Below are 23633 nucleotides of genomic sequence, written 5' to 3' on the forward strand. Positions count from 1 at the left end.
ATAGGAGAAAGGAAGGCTGAGGACAAAAGTTGGGGAACGCTGTAATTTGAGAAAAGGGACTGTGTGTGGATGACTGGGGGGAGGGCAATAAAGAGGACTATGAAATATGTCAGAAAAGCCAGGCTAACCAAGAGAAACTATGACAACTGAGTATATAGAAATAAAGAGCACAGGACAGAAATCAGTAACAAAACCAAAACTGATTCTTTTGAAAACACCAATAAGATGGACAAAAACTGAGAGAAGATGTAAATAAACTCACTCAAAGAATGAAAATTCAAAATCTGCTCTTCTTCCAGTGTTCACTCTTAATCAATGGGAAATAGTGGTTAGGAGCATGCCTTAAATAAAAAGAGTATAAGCTAAATGCAAATAGATTTGATAACCCAGCTGAAATGGATAAAATTCTATGTAACATTAAAATTCCAAGTGTCAGGAAAGAAACAAAAACCTTGAATATAACCATTAAAGAAACTGACATAGTAATTAAAGAGCACCATCCCCCAACCCCTGACAAAAATAAGTTGGGCAGTTTGGTACAGAAAGCACAGTATCTTTCAATCAGAGTTTAAACTTGGCTTTACTGCTTATAAGCTGTGACCTTTAGCCAATCAGAACTTAACTGAAATCTGTTTTCTCATCCATAAAATGGGGATAACCGAACTTTTATAGGCTCTAGATATCAAATGAAATGACAACCACTGATAAACTGTAAGGGACTAGACACATAACAGTTACTGAAATAGCCTGAAAATTGCAAAAATATATTTACTTGTTCTACAAATATTGTACTTCTAACACATGCCTGGCTCTGTAGTTTGATACTTGCTGATGAAGTGAAGTTTAACATTTAGCTTATCTAGACTAAATAGGAATTAAACTAGAAGACAGCCCAGGAGAGGAGCACTGTGACACATATCATCCTGCACAATGAAAACCTAGTTTCCAACAGTTTTAAAAGGAGGTCTTAAATTATTTCATTAAAATTAAATGGCGGGCTTCCCTGGTGGCACAGTGGTTGAGAATCTGCCTGCCAATGCAGGGGACACGGGTTCGAGCCCTGGTCTGGGAAGAGCCCACATGCCGTGGAGCAGCTAGGCCCGTGAGCCACAACTACTGAGCCTGCGCGTCTGGAGCCTGTGCTCCACAACAAGAGAGGCCGCGATAGTGAGAGGTCCGCGCACCGCGATGAAGAGCGGCCCCCGCTTGCCGCAACTAGAGAAAGCCCTCGCACAGAAACGAAGACCCAACACAGCCATAAATAAAAAAATAAAATAAAAAAAATTTAAATGGCAGTATAGCTGCTGTATTTTAGACCTGAAAGGTATCAAAGCATATACCTTTGTCCTATTTATCATCCTAGTTACCAACAAGACAGACAGAAATTAACTTTAGTCTTTAAGTTTTGGCACTTATGGGTGATCTCTCTACTCAGTTTGATATTATTTATCATTTTAATTAGAAAGAATACTTAAAAGATTTAGAAAATAAGTATATCTTTAAAGATAAGAACCTTCCTCATTTTTAACAGTTACCAAGAAGCAACATTGTAGTACTCTAGAAAACTGATTGATAGCCAATTTCAAAATACAGTATGAGAAGTTACTGATTTACATGCAAGGAGTCAGTTTCCTGGTTTTCAAAATTAATTTTTCTTAATATTTAAAGCATGGAATCTTTTAGAAATAGTATTAGAACATACTTTAGCAACATATAAAGTACATATTTTTTTCTAGTAGCCTAGGCACATAAAATAATTAGGGACATTTTCTAAGCCTTAGCCTGTTTGCTGTAACCTTGATTTCATTGTCATTTTCCAATCACACATTCTGTAAAATAATTGGCAACTGACCTCTATCAATCACAGGGGTGATGAGAGAACTGATCCACTATGGTCTGTCTAGGAATGTAAAGAACTCAGGTCTTCCCGATGGATTTGCAATAACTATTTTTAAAAATCTTTTGTCCACTACAGTTCCCTACACTGCTTAATGGCCACATGCCAGTGCCAATCCCCAGTCTGGACAGAGCTGCTTCTCCAGTACTGCTTTCTTCGAACTCTCAGAAATCCTGATGACATCTGGCCACAATTAAAGACTCATTAACTGATGAAACAAATTTGTCCCCATGGGCTAGTTTACCTGTGTCGTGAGAAGGACGTTGTGAAACCCGTCTGTTAATTTGGTTTGCACTTTTCATAACATGGATGGTCTAGATTTATGTTAGCATTTTAAAAACTTTTTTATATTCAAGTATATATGAAAATCTGTTTTGCATTAAGTCAATTTTAATGTTTTTGTTTTTATATCTTCTTAGCTCTTAAGTGTTGAACACTGTTGACAGTGAAGAACTTTTCTTAATGGTTTTCAATGTAACTAATAAGGATGTGAAGCTTTTTTCCTCTTTAATTCTGCATATGCTGAACTGTGCTTATATACACTATAACCAGCTGTGCCTTCCTTTGCATTTAGTTTAATGTAAATGATTTATATATTTTTTAGTATTAAGAGAAATTGTTTGAAAGACAAAAATTAGTATCAAACAGCTCTCTCTCTAGTAGAATTTCATTATTTTTCACAAGTAGGCAATATGAAAGCAGATTCATATTACTTTTTCTTTTTTGCTTTCAACTGTATGAGAATTGCCTTAGAACCTCTTTTGAACTGAAATTCAGTGAATATAATGTCCAAGTAATGTTTTTATAAGAAAAAACTAAGCCATATTTAGACAATAAACTTTCATAGAAGAAAATACTCTAAAGTGCATTTTTTGAGAAATGAACGTTGAAAGGCTAGCTTCCTGTTTACAATCTTTTAGACTCCTTCCAAACAAAAACCTGAGATGGAAAAGCTATATAAAGTTCACTCTATCCATGCCCCTGGAATATTTCCTAGGTGAGCACACTCTTGTTCTTGTTTAAAAAAATTAACCTGGTTCTCCCAGTTTTCCATAGAGAATCATACCTCTCTGATGCATTTACTGTATCATTATGTTAGGGTTTCTCTAAACCCCAGGAACTATAATTAACATTTAAAAATCCTATGCTTTGGAAGAGGTTCACAGACTGGTGATGAATACAAATAACAAAGAAACAATGTCGTAACACCAGGTGTCTTCATGTGTATAGGTATAGCCTTGCTTGTGGAAATTGAGAGGTGTAGGATACACTGCTTTATGTATTACTGTTTATGGTGAGAATGAAGGAAAACTGATAAAAGAAATATAAAATTCTTCAGGAACCTCATCATTGTGGAACTGAACTGATTGATTGATTATGTAACAATTTGGAATACTCAGCAGTAAATTCTTTTGTGCAGTGTAGTTTAGAGCAGTGATAATAGAAACATATTTTCTGTTCCTTCAAAAAATCAGCAGGCACCAGTCTACAGTGCCATTCTGTATATGAAGTAGTAAAGTTCTAATGTAAGATAAAAGAACTGGAAAGTGCCCAGTGCTTTCAATGCAAGATTAAGTTAATTATCATCCTTAACTGTAACAGAAACCAATTTGAAATGTGGCTAAATAATTCACTGATCCAAATGAGGCATTAAATGGCAGGGATTATGAGAAAGGGTAAAAAATAAAGGTTGCCAAAACAAATATTTCTTGAATTTTCAGGAAATCTAAAATTTTGTTTTGACACTTACAAAGCTTGAGATTTTCGATTGGAATTGAGCATCTGTGTGTTTGGGGATGTATGCCCTTATCTGGGGAAAAAAATCCAAACACTCCAATATGCATCTTTGAATATAAAATAATGGGTCTGGTTCCAAAATCTCCAAATAGACACTACTGTCACTCCCTTACAGGCTAAGGATAATTCTTAAAATAAAAATACACTTAAAATAAAAGAGCTGGTCCAGGGGACTGGTATTCACCAAACATAAAATGTTAGAAGAGGCCTTTGAGAATGCATCCAACCACCATTACCAGGTAAGGACAACTGCACAGGAGAAGTGGGAGTTGCCTAAGGCTACATAGTTCATTAAAGGTAGAACAATGATTGGTGCTCAGTCCAGTTCTAGTTCCCCACGCCTAGCTATAGGTAACTACTGGTCCAAAACTGTAAGGTAGAAAAAAACAAAAAAAAAGCATTAAAAAAAACCCCCTGTTTTGTCAGAGAAGAGCACACCTCAAATTCAAGATTCTTACAGAGAAACTAAGTCAATGTGCAAAAACCTAAACCAAAAATATTATTTTAAATGTAAATGTTGAATGTAAATCTGATTCTTGTACTCCCTTCCTCCAAATACTATGATTAACATACACTCTAGCTCCACTTACTAGAAACGGAAAAAATACAATAATTTTTGATGGATCAAAAAACTCACTATAACACAAATAGAGAACTGGAGGTATTGAAGTATAACACTTATAGCTCTGACTCATTCTGTGTGTTGGGTTTGTTTGTTTGTTTTTTTTAAACAATTATTTTAGTCAGAAAATAGGTTTCAAAGAACATAAGAAATAACTTTGTTTTCCCCTTTTTATATGTTTGCTTGATCAGTGTTAAAATGCTATGGTAAAGTTTTATAGAACTATAACCTAAATGTTGGTCTCTTTGTACACATCTTTTCTATGACTGCAAATCTTCATTCAACTTTCATATATGTATCATTTTTACTGTTATTTTTGTTCAATAAATACTTTGTGATAAAAGGTGTGAAGAGGCAAGTGGATTGGTTTACTTCCATTTACTTGGGATGATCCAAATTCCACCATTCTGTAGGGTATAAGTTGGAAAATGAATTGTTGTTTAGCTTAAATATTGCACATTGGAACACACTATGTATATATAAATCTTATTTAAACACAGATATTTAAGGAAACAAATATACTTATTGAGGTTGAGTTGGGTGGAAGGGAATGAATTTGAAAAGTGGTCCTGTGATCTCTTAAATCTGAAGTTCTATCTGTCATTCTGTACTGAGATAGGGAGGTAAGGAGAATGGGAAAAACTAAATTACCATTTATTCTTTTAGCTACAAATAATATCAAGAAATTAAAGCCATCCCGCGTTCATGGATTAGAGCACTTAATATTGTTAAGATCACAATACTACCGAGAGTGATCTACCAATTCAATGCAATTCCTATCACAATTCCAAAGAAACTTATTTTCCCCAGAAATAGAAAATCCCATCCTAAAATTTACATGGAATTTCAAGGCACCTTGAATATACAACACAATCTTGAAAAAGAAAAACAAAGGTGGAGGACTTACACTTCTAGATTTCAAAACTTATAAAGCTATAATTAATTAAAACATTGTGGTACTGACAGAAGGATAGAGATGTAGACTGAGAGAACCGAATTGAGAGCCCTGAAATAAACCCTCATACCTATGGTCAACTGATTTTCAACATGTATGCCAAGACCATCCAGTGGGAAAAAGACAGTTCTTTCAACAAGTAGGGCTAGGAAAACTACATACTCATATGCAAAAGAATAAGGTTGGACACTCACTTTACACCATAGACAAAAATTAATTCAAAATGGATCAAGGCCCTAAATGTAAGTGCTAAAACTATAAAACTCTTAAAAGAAAACGGGAAAATATTCATGTTCTTAGATTTGGCAATAGCAACTTAAATATGCCACCAACACCAGAGGCAACGAAAGAAAAAATAAACTGGACTTCATTAAAATTAGAAACTTCTGTATATCAATAGGACACCATCAAGAAAGTGAACACAACCCACAGAAGAAAATAATTACAACTCATATACCTCATAAGGGTCTAATCTAGAATATATAAAGAACTCCTACAACTCAACTACAAAAAGACATCCAACCAAATTTTAAAAAGGGCAAAGGACTTGAACAGACATTTCTCTAAAGCAGATATACAAATGGCCAGTAAACACATGAAAAGCTGCTTAACACCCAGTCATTAGGAAAATGCAAATCAAAACCACAATGAGACACCACTTCACAGCTATTAGAATGAATATAATGGGAGAAAATTTAAAAAGCAAGGACGAGGAGAAACTGGACCTCATACATTACTACTGAGAATGTAAAATGGTACGGTCACTGTAGAAAACAGTTTGGCGGTTCCTCAAAAAGTTAAACATAAAATTACTAACTGACCCAACAATTCCACTCCTAGGTATATAAAACCCAAAGAATAGAAAACAAGGGCTCAAACAGATGCTTCTATACCAGTGGTCATAGTAACATTATTCACAACGGCCAAAAATGGAAAAAACCAGTGTCTATCAACAGATGAATGGATAAGCAAATGTTGTATAGTCCTACAACAATGTTATTCAGGCATGAAAACAAATGAAGTTCTGACATGCTACAACATGGATGAACCTTGAAAACATTATGCAGGTGAAATAAGCCAGACACAAAAAAACAAGTGTGGTATGATTCCACTTACATGAAATATCTAGAATAAGCAAATTCACAGAGACAAAAAGTATTGGATGGACAAAAATTTCGTTCAGGTTTTTCCATATAACATCTTACAGAAAAACCCAACCGAACTTTTTGGCCAATCCACAATATATGAGAGGTTACCCAAGAGCTGGGGAAACGGGAAAACGTGGGAGGGTGGGGGTTATATCTTAATGGGTACAAAGTTTCTGTTTGGAGTGATGAAAAATTTTGGAGCTCGATTGTGGTAATTGCTTTACAACACTGTGAACATAATAATTAATGCCACTGAACTGTATACTTACAAAGTGTAAAAACGGCAAATTTTATGTTATATATATTTTACCACAATTTAAAAAAATAGTAAAAACAAAAACACACACACAAAAAACCACCACATGAACTTTCTTGGGTCAAAAATATCGTTATAACATGTTAACAAATAGTCTTTCAAATGTAAGCTGATAAAGCACCAAATAGAATGCAGCCACTTCTATATATAGAGTAACATATTCAGTGTGTTAACGACATCATTTGGAAGGAAAACAAAAAGGCATCCTCTCTTACCTTTAAGAACCTTGTCAGTTTAAGATGAATCACGTGTTCAAGGTTCAAATTTCTGAGTTTCAATTCTCTTCACTGCAAAGTTTTCAGAATCTGAATTGTGCTCAAGTACCAAAAAAAAAATCAAATTCCTTACTTAGTAAAATGAAGAAACATCCCTAGCTTTTCCTAGGAAGAACAATTTTATGTAACTGCTGGATACAGTTCTTCACCTTTTATATGCAAGAATCAAACAAATGGATAACTATGTCAAATTTGCAACAAATATATAACCTATGAAATGAAAAATCTGACAATGATACTTAAAAGTGCTATCCTATAAAATTACAGTAAAGATTATTAAATGAATGGCCAGCACAATTATAAATTAATTGCCATTGACACAGTGAGACTTCATCATCTTAAGGAAACCCAGTAAGAGAAAATGATCCCAGAGATTGGTTCAAGATGGCAGAGTAGAAGGATGTGCGCTCACTCCCTCTTGTGAGAGCACCAGAATCACAACTAACTGCTGAAAAATCATCGACAGGAAGACACTGGAACTCACCAAAAAAGATACCCCACACCCAAAGACAAAGGAGAAGCTGCAATGAGACAGTAGGAGGGGTGCAATCGCAATAAAATCAAGTCCCATAACCGCTGGGTGGGTGACTCACAAACTGGAGAACAATTATACCACAGAAGTCCACCACTGGAGTGAAGTTTCTGAGCACCACGTCAGGCTTCCCAACCTGGGGGTCTGGCAATAGGAGGAGGAATTCCCAGAGAATCAGACTTTGAAGGCTAGCAGAATTTGATTGCAGGACTTCGACAGGACTGGGGGAAACAGACACTCCACTCTTGGAGGGCACACACAAAGTAGTGTGCGCACTGGGACCCAGGGGAAGGAGCAGTGACCCCATAGGAGACTGAACCAGACCTACCTGTTACTGTTGGAGGGTCTCCTGCAGAGGCGGGGGGTGGCTGAGGCTCACCGTGGCGACAAGGACACTGGCAGCAGAAGTTCTGGGAAGTACTCCTTGGCATAAGCCCTACTGGAGTCCGCCATTAGGCCCACCAAAGAGCCTGGCAGGCTCCAGCGCTGGGTCACCTCAGGCCAAACAACCAACAGGGAGGGAACTCATCCCCACCCATCAGCAAACAAGTGGATTAAAGTTTTACTGAGCTCTGCCCACCAGAGCAACAGCCAGCTCTACCCACCACCAGTCCCTCCCATCAGGAAGCTTGCACAAGCCTCTTAGATAGCCTCATCCTCCAGAGGGCAGACAGCAGAAGCAAGAAGAACAATTCTGCAGCCTGTGGAAGGAAAACCACATTCACAGAAAGACAAAATGAAAAGGCAGAGGACTATGTACCAGATGAAAGAACAAGATAAAACCCCAGAAAAACAACTAAATGAGGTGGAGATAGGCAATCTTCCAGAAAAAGAATTCAGAATAATGATAGTGAAGACAATCCATGACCCTGGAAAAACAATGGAGGCAAAGATCGAGAAGATGCAAGAAATCTTTAACAAAGACTTAGAAGAATTAAAGAACAAACACCTAGAAGAAGTAAAGAACAAACAGAAATGAACAATACGATAACTGAAATGAAAAACACACTAGAAGGAATCAATGGCAGAATAACTGAGGCAGAAGAATGGATAAGTGACCTGGAAGACAGAAGGGTGGAATTCACTGCCATGCAACAGACTAAAGAAAAAAGAATGAAAGGAAATGAAGACAGCCTAAGAGACCTCTGGGACAACATTAAACACACCAACATTCACATTATAGGGGTCCCAGAAGGAGAAGAGAGAGAGAAAGGACCCAAGAAAATATTTGAAGAGATTATAGTTGAAAACTTCCCTAACATGGGAAAGGAAATAGCCACCCAGGTCCAGGAAGCACAGAGAGTCCCAGGCAGGATAAACCCAAGGAGAAACACCCTGAGACACACAGTAATCAAACTGACAAAAATTAAAGACAAAGAAAAATTATTAAAAGCAACAAGGGAAAAACGACAAATAACATACAAGGAAACTCCCATAAGGTTAACAGCTGATTTCTCAGCAGAAACTCTACAAGCAAGAAGGGAGTGGCATGATACATTTAAAGTGATGAAAGGGAAGAACCAACAACCAAGATTACTCTACCCAGCAAGGATCTCATTCAGATTCAACAGAGAAATCAAAAGCTTTACAGACGAGCAAAAGCTAAGAGAATTCAGCACCAACAACCAGCTCTACAACAAATGCTAAAGGAACTTCTCTAAGTGAGAAACACAAGAGAAGGACCTACAAAAACAAAACCAAAACAATTAAGAAAATGGTAATAGGAACATACATATTGATAATTACCTTAAATGTGAATGGATTAAATGCTCCAACCAAAAGGAACAGGCTGGCTGAATGGATACAAAAACAAGACCCATATATATGCTGTCCACAGGAGACCCACTTCAGACCTAGGGACACATACAGACTGAAGGTGAGGGGATGGAAAAAGATATTCCATGCAAATGGAAATCAAAAGAAAGCTGAAATAGCAATACTCATATCAGATAAAACAGACTTTAAAATAATGTCACAAGAGACAAGGAAGGAAACTACATAATGACCAAGGGATCAATCCAAGAAGAAGATATAACAATTATAAATATATATGCACCCAACATAAAAGCACCTCAATACATAAGGCAAATGCTAACAGCTATAAAAGAGGAAACTGACAGTATCACAGTAATAGTGGGGGACTTTAACACCTCATTTACACCAATGGACAGATCATCCAGACAGAAAATTAATAAGGAAACACAAGCTTTAAATGACACAATAGACCAGATAGATTTAATTGATATTTATAAGACATTCCATCCGAAAACAGATTACACTTCCTTCTCAAGTGAACACGGAACATTCTCCAGGATAGATCACATCTTGGGTCACAGATCAAGCCTTGGTAAATTTTAAGAAAACTGAAATCATATCAAGCATCTTTTCTGACCACAACGCTATGACGTTAGAAATCAATTACAGGCGAAAAAACGTAAAAAATACAAACACAAGAAGGCGAAACAATACATTACTAAATAACCAAGAGACCACTGAAGAAATCAAAGAGGAAATCAAAAAATACCTAGAGAGAAATGACAACGAAAACACGACGATCCAAAACGTATGGGATGTAGCAAAACCAGTTCTAACAGGGAAGTTTATAGCAATACAATCATGCCTCAAGAAACAAGAAAAATATCAAATAAACAATCTAATCTTACACCTAAAGGAATCAGAGAAAGAACAACAAACAAAACCCATAGTCAGTAGAAGGAAAGAAATCATAAAGATCAGAGAAGAAATAAATGAAATAAAAACAAAGAAAACAATAGCAAAGATCAATAAAACTAAAAGCTGGTTCTTTGAGAAGATAAACAAAATTGATAATCCTTTAGCCAGACTCATCAAGAAGAAGAGGGAGAAGACTCAAATCAATAAAATTAGAAATGAAAAAAGAGAAGTTACAGCGGACACTGCAGAAATACAAAGCATCATAAGAGACTACTACAAGCAACTCTATGCCAATAAAATGGACAACCTGGAAGAAATGGACAAATTCTTACAAAAATATAACCTTCCAAGACTGAACCAGGAAGAAATAGAAAATATGAACAGACCAATCACAAGTAATGAAACTGAAACTGTGATTAAAATTCTTCCAACAAACAAAAGTCCAGGACCAGATGGCTTCACAGGTGAATTCTATCAAACATTTAGAGAAGAGCTAACACCCATCCTTCTCAAACTCTTCCAAAGCACTGCAGAGGGAGGAACACTCCCAACTCATTCTACGAGGCTACCATCACCCTGATACCAAAACCAGACAAAGATACCACAAAAAAAGAAAATTACAGAGCAATATCACTGATGAATACAGATACAAAAATCCTCAACAAAATACTAGCAAACAGATTCCGACAACACACTAAGAGGATCATACACCGTATCAAGTGGGATTTATCCCAGGGATGCAAGGATTCTTCAATATATACAAATCAACCAATGTGATACACCATATTAACAAACTGAAGAATAAAAACCATATGATCTTAATAGAAGTGGAAAAAGCTTTTGACAAAATTCAACACCCATTTATGATAAAAACTCTCCATAAAGTGGGCATAGAGGGAAGCTGCCTCAACATAATAAAGGCCATATATGACAAACCCACAGCAAACGTCATTCTCAGTGGTGAAAAACTGAAAGCATTTCCTCTAAGATCCGGAACAAGACAAGGATGTCCATTCTTGCCACTATTATTCAACATAGTTTTGGAAGTCCTAGCCACAGCAATCATAGAGGAAAAAGGAATAAAATTTGGAAAAGAAGCAGTAAAACTGTCACTATTCACAGATGACATGATACTATACATAGATAATCCTAAAGATGCCACCAGAGGGCTTCCCTAGTGACGCAGTGGTTAAGAATCTGCCAGCCAATGCAGGGGATATGGGTTTGGGTCCTGGTCCGGGAAGATCCCACATGCCATGAAGCAACTAAGCCCGTGCACTACAACTACTGAGCCTGTGCACCACAATTACTGAAACCCACGTGCCTAGAACCCGTGCTCCACAACAAGAGAAGCCACCGCAACGAGTAGCCCCTGCTTGCTCCAACTAGAGAAAGCCCGCCCACAGCAAAGACCCAACACAGCCAAAATGAATAAAATTAAAAAAAAAAAAAAAAAAAAAGATGCCACCAGAAAACTACTAGACCTAATCAATGAATCTGGTAAAGTTGCAGGATACAAAATTAATGCACAGAAATCTCTTGCATTCCTATACACTAACAACAAAAGATCAGAAAGAGAAATTAAGGAAATAATCCCATTCACCACTGCAACAAAAAGAATAAAATACCTAAGAATAAACCTACCTAAGGAGGTAAAAGACCTGTATGCAGAAAACTATAAGACAGTGATGAAAGAAATCAAAGATAACACAAACAGATAGAGAGATATATCATGTTCTTGGATTGGAAGAATCAACATTGTGAAAATGACTATACTACCTAAAGCAATCTACAGATTCAATGCAATCTCTATCAAACTACCAATGGTAGTTTTTACAGAACTAGAACAAAAAAAATCTTAAAATCTGTATGGAGACACAAAAGATCCCGAATAGCCAAAGAATTCTTGAGGGAAAAAAAATGGAGCTGGAGGAATCAGACTCCCTGACTTCAGACTATATTACCAAGCTATAGTAATCAAGACAATATGGTACTGGCACAAAAACAGAAATATACATCAATGGAACAGGATAGAAAGCCCAGAGTTAAACCCACGCACCTATGGTCAACTAATCTATGACAAAGGAAGCAAGGATATACAATGGAGAAAAGACAGTCTCTTCAATAAGTGGTGCTGGGAAAACTGGACAGCTACACGTAAAGGACTGAAATTAGAACACTCCCTAACACATACACAAAAATAAACTCAAAATGGATTAAAGGGCTTCGCTGGTGGCACAGTGGTTAAGAATCCACCTGCCAATGCAGGGGACACGGGTTCAAGCCCTGGTCTGGGGAGATCCCACATGCTGCAGAGCAACTAAGCCTGTGCACCACAACTACTGAGCCTGTGGCTCTAGAGCCCACAAGCCACAACTACTGAGCCGTGTGCCACAACTACTGAAGCCCGTGTGCCTAGAGCCCATGCTCTGCAACGAGAAGCCACTGCAATGAGAAGCCCGTGCACCACAACAAACAGTTGCCCCCGCTTGCCACAATTAGAGAAAGCCCGCACGCAGCAACGAAGACTCAACACAGCTGAAAATAAATAAATAAATAAAAATTTTTAAAAAAAGGATTAAAGACCTAAATGTAAGACTGGACACTATAAAACTCTTAGAGGAAAACATAGGAAGAACACTCTTTGGCATAAATCACAGCAAGATCTTTTTTGACCCACCTCCTAGAGTAATGGAAATAAAAGCAAAAATAAACAAAGGGGACCTAATGAAACTTAAAAGCTTTTGTACAGCAAAGGAAACAAGACGAAAAGACCCTCAGAATGGGAGAAAAATACTTGCAAACGAATCAACAGACAAAGGATTAATCTCCAAAATATAGAAACAGCTCATGCGGCTCAATATTAAAAAAACAAACAACTAATCAAAAAATAGGCAGAAGACCTAAATAGACATTCCTCCAAAGTAGACAAACAGATAGCCAAGAGGCACATGAAAAGATGCTCAACAACACTAATTACTGGAGAAATGCAAATCAAAACTACAATGAGGTATCACCTCACACTGGTTAGAAAAGGTATCATCAGAAAATGTACAAACAACAAATGCTGGAGAGGGTGTGGAGAAAAGGGAACCGTCTGGCCCTGTTGGTGGTAATGTAAACTGATACAGCCACTATGGAGAACAGTACGGAGGTTCCTTAAAAAACTAAAAATAGAATTACCATATGACCCAGCAATCCCACTACTGGGCATATACCCAGAGAAAACCATAATTCAAAAAGACACATGCACCCCAATGTTCACTGCAGCACTATTTACAATAGCCAGATCATGGAAGCAACCTAAATGCCCATCGACAGAAGAATGGATAAAGAAGATGTGGTACATATATACAATGGAATATTACTCAGCCATAAAAAAAGAACGAAATTGGGTCAGTTGTAGAGACATGGATGGATCTAGAGACTGTCATACAGAGTGAAGTAAGTCAGAAACAGAAAAACAAATATCATACATTAATGCATATATGTGGAAACTAGAAAAATGGTACAGATGAACCAGTTTGCAAGGCAGAAATAGAGACACAGATGCAGAGAACAAACGTATGGACACCAAGGGGGGAAAGCGGGGTGGGGGAGGTGTGATGAATTGGGAGATTGGGATTGACATATATACACTAACATGTATAAAACAGATAACTAATAAGAACCTGTGTATAAAAATAGATAAAATTGAAAAAAAAGAGAAAATGATCCCATTCTGCACAGCCTTCTTCCCCAAGAAAGAACTGTGACTCAACAAAACCACATTTTAACAACATGAAGATTTTGTTATTATAAATTTCAAAACAAAATGGAGGAATTTTCACATAATATTTATAACCTTCAAAGTACAATATTAATACATATCTGTCAGTTAGAAATAACAGCAGTTTGTTAGGCTACAGGGTTTAACATAAAACCAATTTACAAATGTGAAAAGCAGTAGTGGTCCAATATTCACCATTACACATGAATCTGTTTCTTCCAGAAAATTTCTTAAAAAATTAAAATTTCAGTATTATGAAATATTAAAACAACACCCCAAACATGCCACAATCACTATTCACAAATAAAGTTAAAATGAAATATACAAAAATTCACTTAATACTGTTAAATAACAATAAACTACAAGATTTCCTGAACAGAAATGGTAGGACCCCTGAATGTTTTACAGTGAATGTCAGGAAAAGAATTAAGTTATGACTATTTTCATGATACATAAGCCCAAAATTTACATGACCATTTCAAAATATAGCAATTAAGATTTGCAGTTGGTAAGATGCACTAAACAAATAGTCCTTAAAAGTGAACACAAATGCTTAAAACACTGTTACCAACACCAAGGTGTATTTATGATGTTCAAAAAGATACATAATTAAAACTGTAATATTTACTATCTCTGGTAAACAGATAATATCTATAATGCTTTAAAACAATCTTCCAAGTTCTCATTTCTCTCATTTGTATTTATCATGGCTCATTTCAAAGACATATTACAGCTTTCAACTGATTCCAAGTGAATGTTATTAAAACACACACATACACACAGCTCCCAAATGAAATAAAACTGTTCCCCAATGAAGTATCATCCATTCTAATAAAAGAATTATATTTAAAACAAATAAACAAAACAAGACCTCTGATGTTTGACTGGACTCGTATGGTTCAGTTTTAACTAAATTAAAGCATGATGTAAAATAGGTAAGTGTATTAGTATACAAATATCCAATAATATGCAGTAAATATTCCTAAAATGAGGAAAAATAAAAATAAATAATTTTGGTGCTTTAATTTACTGGTATTTAATGCGAGATCCCCAAAATGTCAGGTATTCACTTGCTTGAATCAACTTCTGCATCACATGCTTTCCTAAACATAATGTGCTTATCAATTTCTTACTACTCTATTTGCCAATGTTCAATAAAAAAATTATATAGCATGAATGTAAGAGTGTTCAAGTTGGCTCACTTATTTTACTGTTAAGCAAAGCTGGGTTTACATTCCAGGAAACACTGTACTTTAATTTTAAAAACAAACAAAGAAAAAATGCAGCAGTAAAACAATTTGTGAGGAGAAACAGATGCATTCACGTATAATAAAGCCACTGCAACTTCTTCAGGCATTCAACTGTTGTGTTAAATAAACAGACAGTAGTTATTTAGCAGCAATGATTCCGCAATAAATAATGCATTGTGTTTCTCAGTCCTGCACAAAAATTGCAGCTACAGTTACATCAATAGCTGTAACCTACTGGCTCTAATGGCAGAGAAGACCTTAAAACCAACTGTACAAAAAAATTGTCACACTGTGACAACAAATATAAAAACAATTTGTAGGTCTGAAATAAAAAGACTCCACTGTGAAGAGGACAGTGTAGACAAACGAAGATTCCAAGTCCACCAAAAGAAATAATTGCCTTCAGATCTGAGTCCTTGATTGATAAGAAAGGCTGGGGGCTGGGCTTGAAACCATGTTACCAGACTTAAAAGAGCATGCTCTGTCTTCTGTTCTTCCCATGTCCTAAAATATAAAGTCATTTTATGAGGCAGTTCAAGGTTCAGTTTTATCCCACATACAGTATTTGTTGACTCTATGAAGCTAATGTTCCCACCAGCAAAAGCTAATATTCCACGGTAAGAGTGATCGGCACTGTCTTAAATGACCCTTTTGTTGATGGGGTCAGTCTATAGCTTCTATGCTTCGAAGTGATGAACCTGATGACTAGGGAAGCACAAGATGTGTCTTCTGCCTCAGGTGCCAGGGATGGCGTGTGCAGTGATCAAGCCAGGCCACTTGTAAAAGGTCTTTGTGCCATCTGCAGCTTTCAGGATCCCTGATTTGACTGAGTCAGATTTCTCTCTGAAGAATTACTGAGCTGCCCACATCATACAGGAAAGTGAGTATGTGCAATGCTAAACATACACAGCTGTGGAATGCACTGTACATTGTTTTTTACATCAATAATTTTACCGATCAATTTATAAACCCAAAACTTGGTTCCACGCAAAATTTCATGATCGACATGTGAAATGGTTTATGACAAACACACCTGTCTCTGGATAAGAAGAATTTCGAAAACCCGGGTCCTTTTGCAACTGAATCTCTTTCAAACTGAATATTGATACACCTAAAATGCACAGACAAAAATTATCAGATGAAAGTCTATCATTAAAGCAAATATAACCCAACTATAGACAAAATATCTAAAAATGTATACTGATTCAACATGAAACATTTATACTACATTTACAAGGTTACAGCCCTGCTGAAATATTTTCCCTTTTGTCCCAATGTTTTGAGAAGAAAACCAAACCAAATAACCTCTCCCTCAGAACCTTTCTCCCCCAATTCTGCCTTAAATCATGCTTTGAGTATGTGTTTCTCTAAGGAGAATGTACATTGTCTATTTCTAGGGCTTACTGAGGTTGGAAGACCTAATCAAAATGTATTACTCGGTTTTATTCTCTCTGTTCTTTATCCGTCTCCTTATGATGGCGTGAAGGTCAAATCCTCAAACTATCTTCAGAATTTTAGAGAAAAACAAGAAATGGGTTTGTACACCTCACCCACACCTCAAACTATAAAACTTGGTATTAATAATGAAATGTAAATATCTTAAAAAACACTTGTAATTCATCCTTCTTATTTCCATCTCTGCCAGAGAGGTAGTCTTTCATTAAAATATATCCAATAGGGGCTTCCCTGGTGGCGCAGTGGTTAAGAATCCACCTGCCAATGCCAGGGACATAAGTTTGAGCCTTGGTCCGGGAAGATCCCACATGCCGCGGAGCAGCTAAGCCTATGTGTCACAACTACTGGGCCTGTGCTCTAGAGCCCTCGAGCCACAACTACTGAAGCCCTTGCACCTAGAGCCAGTGCTCTGCAACAAAAGAAGCCACCGCAACGAGAAGCCCACACACCACAACGAAGAGTAGCCCCCGCTCACCGCAACTAGAGAAAGCCCGTGTGCAGTAGAGAAGACCCAACGCAGCCAAAAATAAATAAATTAATTAAAATATGTAGATATCCAATAAGTTCTAAGTGAAAAGTCTTGAGGAGTCTTGATTCCAATTAGAAAACCTTTTAGTAAATCAACACTGTCTAGTAAATGAGAACAGGAAATTAATGAAAGCTTCTGGCTGTTCAGTTCCCAAATATTCTCTTAATTCCCCACTCACCTTGCTAATTTTTTTAAATTTATTTTTGGCTGCATTGGGTCTTTGTTGCTGCGCGGAGGCTTTTCTCTAGTTGTGGTGAGCCGAGGCTACTCTTCGTTGCGTGCACGGGCTTCTCACTGTGGTGGCTTCTTTTGTTGTGAAGCATGGGCTCTAGGCACACAGGCTTCAGTAATTGTGGCACGCGGGCTCAGCTGCTCCGTGGCATGTGGGATCTTCCCAGACCAGGGCTCGAACCCGTGTCCCCTGCATTGGCAGGCGGATTCTTAACTACTGTGCCACCAGGGAAGTCCTCACCTTGTTAATTTTAAAGTAAAATACTGGGGTAATTTATAAGAAACTTCTGAGTAAAATCAAGCAGTTACCTCAGGCATGAGGAATCAGCTATTTTAATGACAATATGCTCACCACTGTCATGGGGATAAAGTCAGAGTGAACACAGTAAAGGAAAATCATCTTCACATCTTGAAAAAGAAATTTATTTCCACAAAAAAATCTTGTTTTGGTTGTGCTTCATTACTATTTGCTTGAAATCCATTTTTAACAACTCTGAATCAAAGCAATCCAGATTGGGCCTAGTGACAACGTCTATCATCAGATGGCATTTTCCAACTTAAGTCAAATAAGACTAATGACCCACATCTAAGTGCTACTGATTTCTTACAGAGTCGTGGCAATATGCTCAGTGTTAAAAGAAATAAATTAAAACAGGCAAGTAAGACATACACCTCCCTTCAAGGAATTCTGATCTAATTACAGAAAGACCAGAATTTTAGGCTTAAAAACCAACCATCTTCCTAAATCCCTAATTCACCCCAGTCTCCAAACCTGGATAAAAATAAAGGGGGTGCGGGACGCACTCTAGAATCTCTCTTACTTTCAGGTAAAGCATGTATCCTTGGTCCCAGACTTCGAAAGTACACATGTTTCATGGCCTCTTCTGCTGAAACCCTTTTCTTAGATTCATACTGTGAGAAACCAAAAAACTGCTTCATTAATTTTTTTCTCTAAATACTGGAAAAAGCATGTGCAAGGGGGAGGAGACACACATACACACAAATTAGCATTTAAGCATTTAGAGCTACTCTTATCTTGATTACTTAATACAGTGACTATTACTTTTAAGAACCAATTTGGAGCACTATGCTCTAATTTGAGTTACTACGGAGATTATGTAGCAATGATTATATCTCAGTTACAAATTTCCAAGATAAAGCTGGATCTTAACGAAAAATTTAGATTCCCTATATTTTCTGAAGTGATGAAAAAAAGCAAAATATCTGACCTTTCATGTTACTTTTCTTCATGAATACCAAAGGATTACTGGAAATATACCTAATACCTTTATGAAAGACATTATTAAATTACCTATTCAATACCCATTTCCCTTTTTTCCTTGACAAGATAATGTAGATTTGTTTAAGGTATCCATGCTTCCAACTCTGACATATGACTCATGACTATTCTAAGTTTAGGCTAATTATGGCAATCCTGCTCCCCAATTCTCAGCCTCTCTTACAATTAATATTCTGGCCTTAGGAAGGTTTTGGAGACCTAGGAAGAAGTCCTTACAGAGGTTTTTGGAAAAGCCTTTGCTTTCCAGATACAAAAGGACTAATGCGACTGACACACTTGTATTCTCTCTCTTCTTCCTGCTCTGAGTGAAGATATGGATGGTACTTGGAGGTACAACAGCCTGTAAGGCAGTAAGTATAAGGAAAAGAAAGAGAACGTAAGAGAACAGGAATTGCAGAGAACATGGCCTTGACACAGTTGATCAGGGCCAGCAGCTAACTACCTCAGACTGCTCTAGGTTACAATGAGAGACCCAGACACATTAAAAGAAACCATAATTTTTTTTCACCTAAGCACATGTCTTAAGCATGCTAGATACTACCATAATCTTATTTAACTGTCATGACAAATATTTGAGGGAGGTATTACTGATCCCATTCTACAGATGAAGAAACTAAAGGCTCAGAGAAGTTAACAGACCATTTAACAATTATAAAATAAGATATAACTTACCTGAAGAAATTTTGTTATCAACTCGATTCCTTCAGAGTCTAACCTAAAAACAACGAAAGACAAGTAGCAATTTATTCTTTTTTAATCTTAGCTGATAGCAACTTTTCAAATAAAACTATTTTCCAAATGTTTTTATCTGTGAAATTCAAGTGCCCTAAAATAGCACACCTTGTTGCTTTCAGACTCAAATCTTTTATCCTTAGAAGATTTATCTTGCCACTTGTTTAAGAAGAAACCACAAATAACTGGGCATCAACTCAAATGTTCAATATTCAAGGGTTAGGTTATTGAAACTACAGAATTTTTAAAAATCACCATTTTGTCTCAAAACAAAATAACCTCTATTATTGAAAAAGCTTCAGTAAACTAGATCTGTTTTCATAGTGTTTCAGTGAAGGCAAGAGTACAAAAGCATCATTTTCCTATTATACGGTGAAAACAAACAGATAAGTGACCCCAAAATATATCACTGTGGTTCAAGATAAACAGAGATGAGTCATTCAACAAATTTTTACAGGGCGGTCGGCTGAGCATTGGGTACTACAAGCTATAAAATTCAATTTAAATATGCCTCAATAACTTTATAAAACTCATTAAAAAGGGATAAAAAACCAATTAGATAGTCAATAAAGACAGGTAATTACAAGGATGAAATTAATGAAATAGGGAGTAGAGGGTTTAGGGGTTATCTTAATGAGATAATCTCTTGATCAGAAATCACAAATTCTATCTTGCACTGACTTTCACTGGCAAAAGCACAATTACAGGAAAAAAAAAAAAAATCCCCCCCCTTCCCCCCTAGTGCTTAGTCGGTACTGTGGATGCTGTGGCGTAGAGATTCTCCAGAGTCTTCTAATCCTTTGCAGTTTGCCATTCTGACAAATAACCAGAACTCCTTGGCCATAGACAAGCTAGGTGCTAAGGTCATAAAGAATCTGCTTTAAAGAGCTGCAACCTTTTACACTGGACATTACAACAAATATACATATGTATACATACATAAATGTTGTAATGTCCAGTGTAAAAAAATATATATATATGACAAAAATAGGATTTACGCTATTTGGGAGAGACACATACAAAAAGTCTAACACATTATTCTTCCTAAGAAAGTCTACTTAGCATGTTCTTAGTTGCTATAGTGACAAGAGCATCAATTCACATAAAAACCTTCAAAATATTTTTGGTACCAGAATGGTTTTACTATTCTTCCCTATCTTGAGAATAAATGGAACTAGAGTGAGTGTGTTATGTTGTGAGCTATGTGAAACAACGAAACAGATATTGGCCTTATTTGGTATCCTGGTGCCCTTTTCATTTTTATTTTTTCGTAAAGAAAGATGAAAAAATACAGTCAAAGGGGTTATTCTATGTTACTTACTGAAAATGTAATACATTCCTTAAGTAAATATGTTGTGAAAAAAATTTTTTAAATAAATATTTATTTTGGCTGGGTTGGGTCTTTGTTGCTGTGCACAGGCTTTCTCTAGTTGCGGTGCACGGGCGTCTCATTGCAGTGGCTTCTCTTGTTGTGGAGCACGGGCTCTAGGCACGTGGGCTTCAGTAGTTGTGGCATGCAAGCTCAGTAGTTGTGGCTCGCGGGCTCTAGAGCACAGGCTCAGTAGTTGTGGCGCATGGGCTTAGTTGCTCTGTGGCATGTGGGATCTTACTGGACCAGGGCTCGAACCCATGTCCCCTGCATTGGCAGGCGGACTCCCAACCACTGCACCACCAGGGAAGTCCCCTGACTCAAATTGTAATGGGAGTCTTGGATGGATCTGAGGTAGGTCTCAAAAGAAACTTTAATTGGATGGCCAACATATAGGATATGAAGGGTCAGAAAGAGTTTATATTCTTCAAATACAAATTGTCATTAACATTGACTGAAATGCTGATGGGTCATCTTGTGTAGGAGTCAAGATTTTACTTACAACACATTCTTAGGTTTTTCTAAGTAAACACATATAGAATAATTGTGTAGAAAGCAAAGCAAACTTCATCATGGTCTTCACAGTACTGAATAAGGCATTAATCAATGTCTTCTTTCTGGGAAATGGAACAATCTACGTAAGCCCTAGAATTCTATTATATATATTCTATATTCATTTTATTTACAGCTCAATTCTGTGGACTTACATACTTTGGTAATTCTTGCTCACTAAATTATAAAATTAATATGACACAGGAAGAAAGAAATTAAATTAAATCCTAAAATATTTAAGAACTGTGTATGTGTATCACATATTTTTCCCTGAATCCTTACTGTGGCTAATGCTTCAAGAGACTTAAAAAAAAAAAAAAAAAAAAAAGTGGGTTCCCCCTCTTTCACTTAAAGAGGAAAAAAAAAAAAATACCTGGGTGCATGGTTAATTAGAGGCTGTGGTTTATATTTTGGAAAGTTGTAGTTCTTGAACTCATCATTTGAAGAAACACCTGGCCAAGTTTCCTGACATGGAGTTCCTGAATTTAAAAAAATATATATTTATAAATATATAGAAATTTTTATACAGGCAAATATATATAAATAGGGAGAACTAAGAAAGTGTCTTAAAGAACAATTTATATTTAGTAGATAATTTGATTATTTCAACTGAAACTAAAAAGACAGAAATAGTAAACATACAGACTTTTTTTTTTGGACTAAGCAATGATGCTATAAAAATGTTGTCTAACTGACACCTAAGCTAAAATATTTCTTAATAATGTGCTAAAAGTCAATTTTCAATAATATTTCTCTTCTCTGTTCTTCCATACAATCATTATTGCAAAGGTAGAACTTGGTAAATAAAAAGCAGAAGTTACCTAGAAGGATCTATCTTTATTGTAATTATGCTAATTATAATTCTTATAACAGCTATTTATGTTAGTCTCAGTATCAAATTTATAAATATATTTTTTAAAGATACAGTCTTATCTAGCTACTCAATTATACATAACAAATCACTGGGAAGAGAGTTCTGTTACCTAGCAGTCGGAAAATTAAGTGCAGTTCATCTTCCACAGTTGATCCTGGAAACAGAGGTCTTCCAGAAGCCATTTCAAAGAAAATGCAACCAACACCCCTACAAAATGTAGCATTAAAAAAAAAAAAGAAAGAAAAAAAAAAAAGATGAGCAAACCATTTATTTATTATTAAGCACAAGAATCTTTTCCTTAAGGTTGCCTCTCTGGAGAATTTTGTACTAGCCTGCTAGAAAATCTGCAGAGATTTTTTTTCAGATCCGACTAAACTAATTTCTTAACATTTACCCTATTTGTCTCAACTTCCATACGGCCTTATCCATTTTTTCCACTTAAAATGTCCAGCCCTCCTCTGCATGATCCTTGAAGAACACCACTAACAATGGCTAATAGTGATATAAAGCTTACTATGTATTAGGTAGTGGTTAGCAGGGCTAGGGAGAAGCAAATATTTCAAGATGTTTTTATGCAGGAAGCAGAGACAGAACACATAGATGCAGGGTGATGAGTGTGTGAGTGTGAGTGTGAGAGCGAGAGTGAGAGGGAGAGAGTTAAGAGAAGGAAGAGAACTGGATAGAGGCTCACTAAATAGATACTGTCTTCTAGGATCTGTGTGAATACATATGAGTTTAAGACAGTCCTTCTTTTAAAGGGCTCACAATCTAGCAATTATATATATAATTTAATTTTATATTTTAAAATGTCATATAGAAGATTAAATAATGGAGCCACTATGGAAAACAGTATGGTGGTTACTCAAAAAAAATGTAAAATAGAATTACCATATGATCCAGCAATTCTGCTTCTAAGTATATAAAAGAATTGAAAGCAGTGACTCAAAGAGATATTTGTATCTACAACATGGGTGAACCTTGAAGACATTTATGCTAAGTAAAATAAACCAGTCACAAAAAAACAAATACAATACGATTTCACTCATGAGATACTTAGAAAAGTCAAATTCACAGACACAGAAAGGAGAATGGTGGAGGCAGAGGGCAATGAGGAGTTACTATTTAATAAGTACACCGCTTTAGTTTGCAAGATGGAAAAATTCTGTAGACTGATGGTGGTGATGCTTGCACAGCAATGTAAATGTACTTAATGCCAGAGAACTGTACACATAAAATGGTTAAAGTGGTAAATTTGGTTGTATATATTTTTCTACAATTTAAAAAAGTTTAAAAAAGAAAGAAATGTTACATAATACAAAAATTAATTATATAAATGTTCAACCCAAGACAAAACAGA

General features: G+C 36.3%; 2 protein-coding genes across 3 annotated transcripts in view; one reads left to right on the forward strand and one right to left on the reverse strand.

The window, feature by feature from the left end:
- The window catches only part of ELK3 (ETS transcription factor ELK3), a 68705-nt gene extending 64046 nt beyond the window's left edge, over positions 1-4659 (forward strand). The window contains exon 5 of the mRNA XM_059936707.1: positions 1976-4659. Within this exon, the coding sequence (XP_059792690.1) occupies positions 1976-2074 (99 nt within the window). The 3' untranslated portion in view covers positions 2075-4659. The remainder of the gene's footprint in view (positions 1-1975) is intronic.
- A 9379-nt stretch (positions 4660-14038) lies between these two features.
- The window catches only part of CDK17 (cyclin dependent kinase 17), a 98738-nt gene continuing 89143 nt past the window's right edge, over positions 14039-23633 (reverse strand). For both annotated transcript variants that reach the window (XM_059936708.1, XM_059936709.1), the window contains 6 exons: positions 22386-22483; positions 21776-21881; positions 19422-19464; positions 18271-18361; positions 16268-16345; positions 14039-15738 (listed from right to left, as the gene is read on the reverse strand). In XM_059936708.1, coding sequence (XP_059792691.1) covers positions 15701-15738; positions 16268-16345; positions 18271-18361; positions 19422-19464; positions 21776-21881; positions 22386-22483 — 454 coding nt within the window. In that variant the 3' untranslated portion in view covers positions 14039-15700. The remainder of the gene's footprint in view (positions 15739-16267; positions 16346-18270; positions 18362-19421; positions 19465-21775; positions 21882-22385; positions 22484-23633) is intronic.

Source organism: Balaenoptera ricei, chromosome 10 (genome assembly GCF_028023285.1).
Source record: "Balaenoptera ricei isolate mBalRic1 chromosome 10, mBalRic1.hap2, whole genome shotgun sequence".
Taxonomy (NCBI): Eukaryota; Metazoa; Chordata; class Mammalia; order Artiodactyla; family Balaenopteridae; genus Balaenoptera; species Balaenoptera ricei.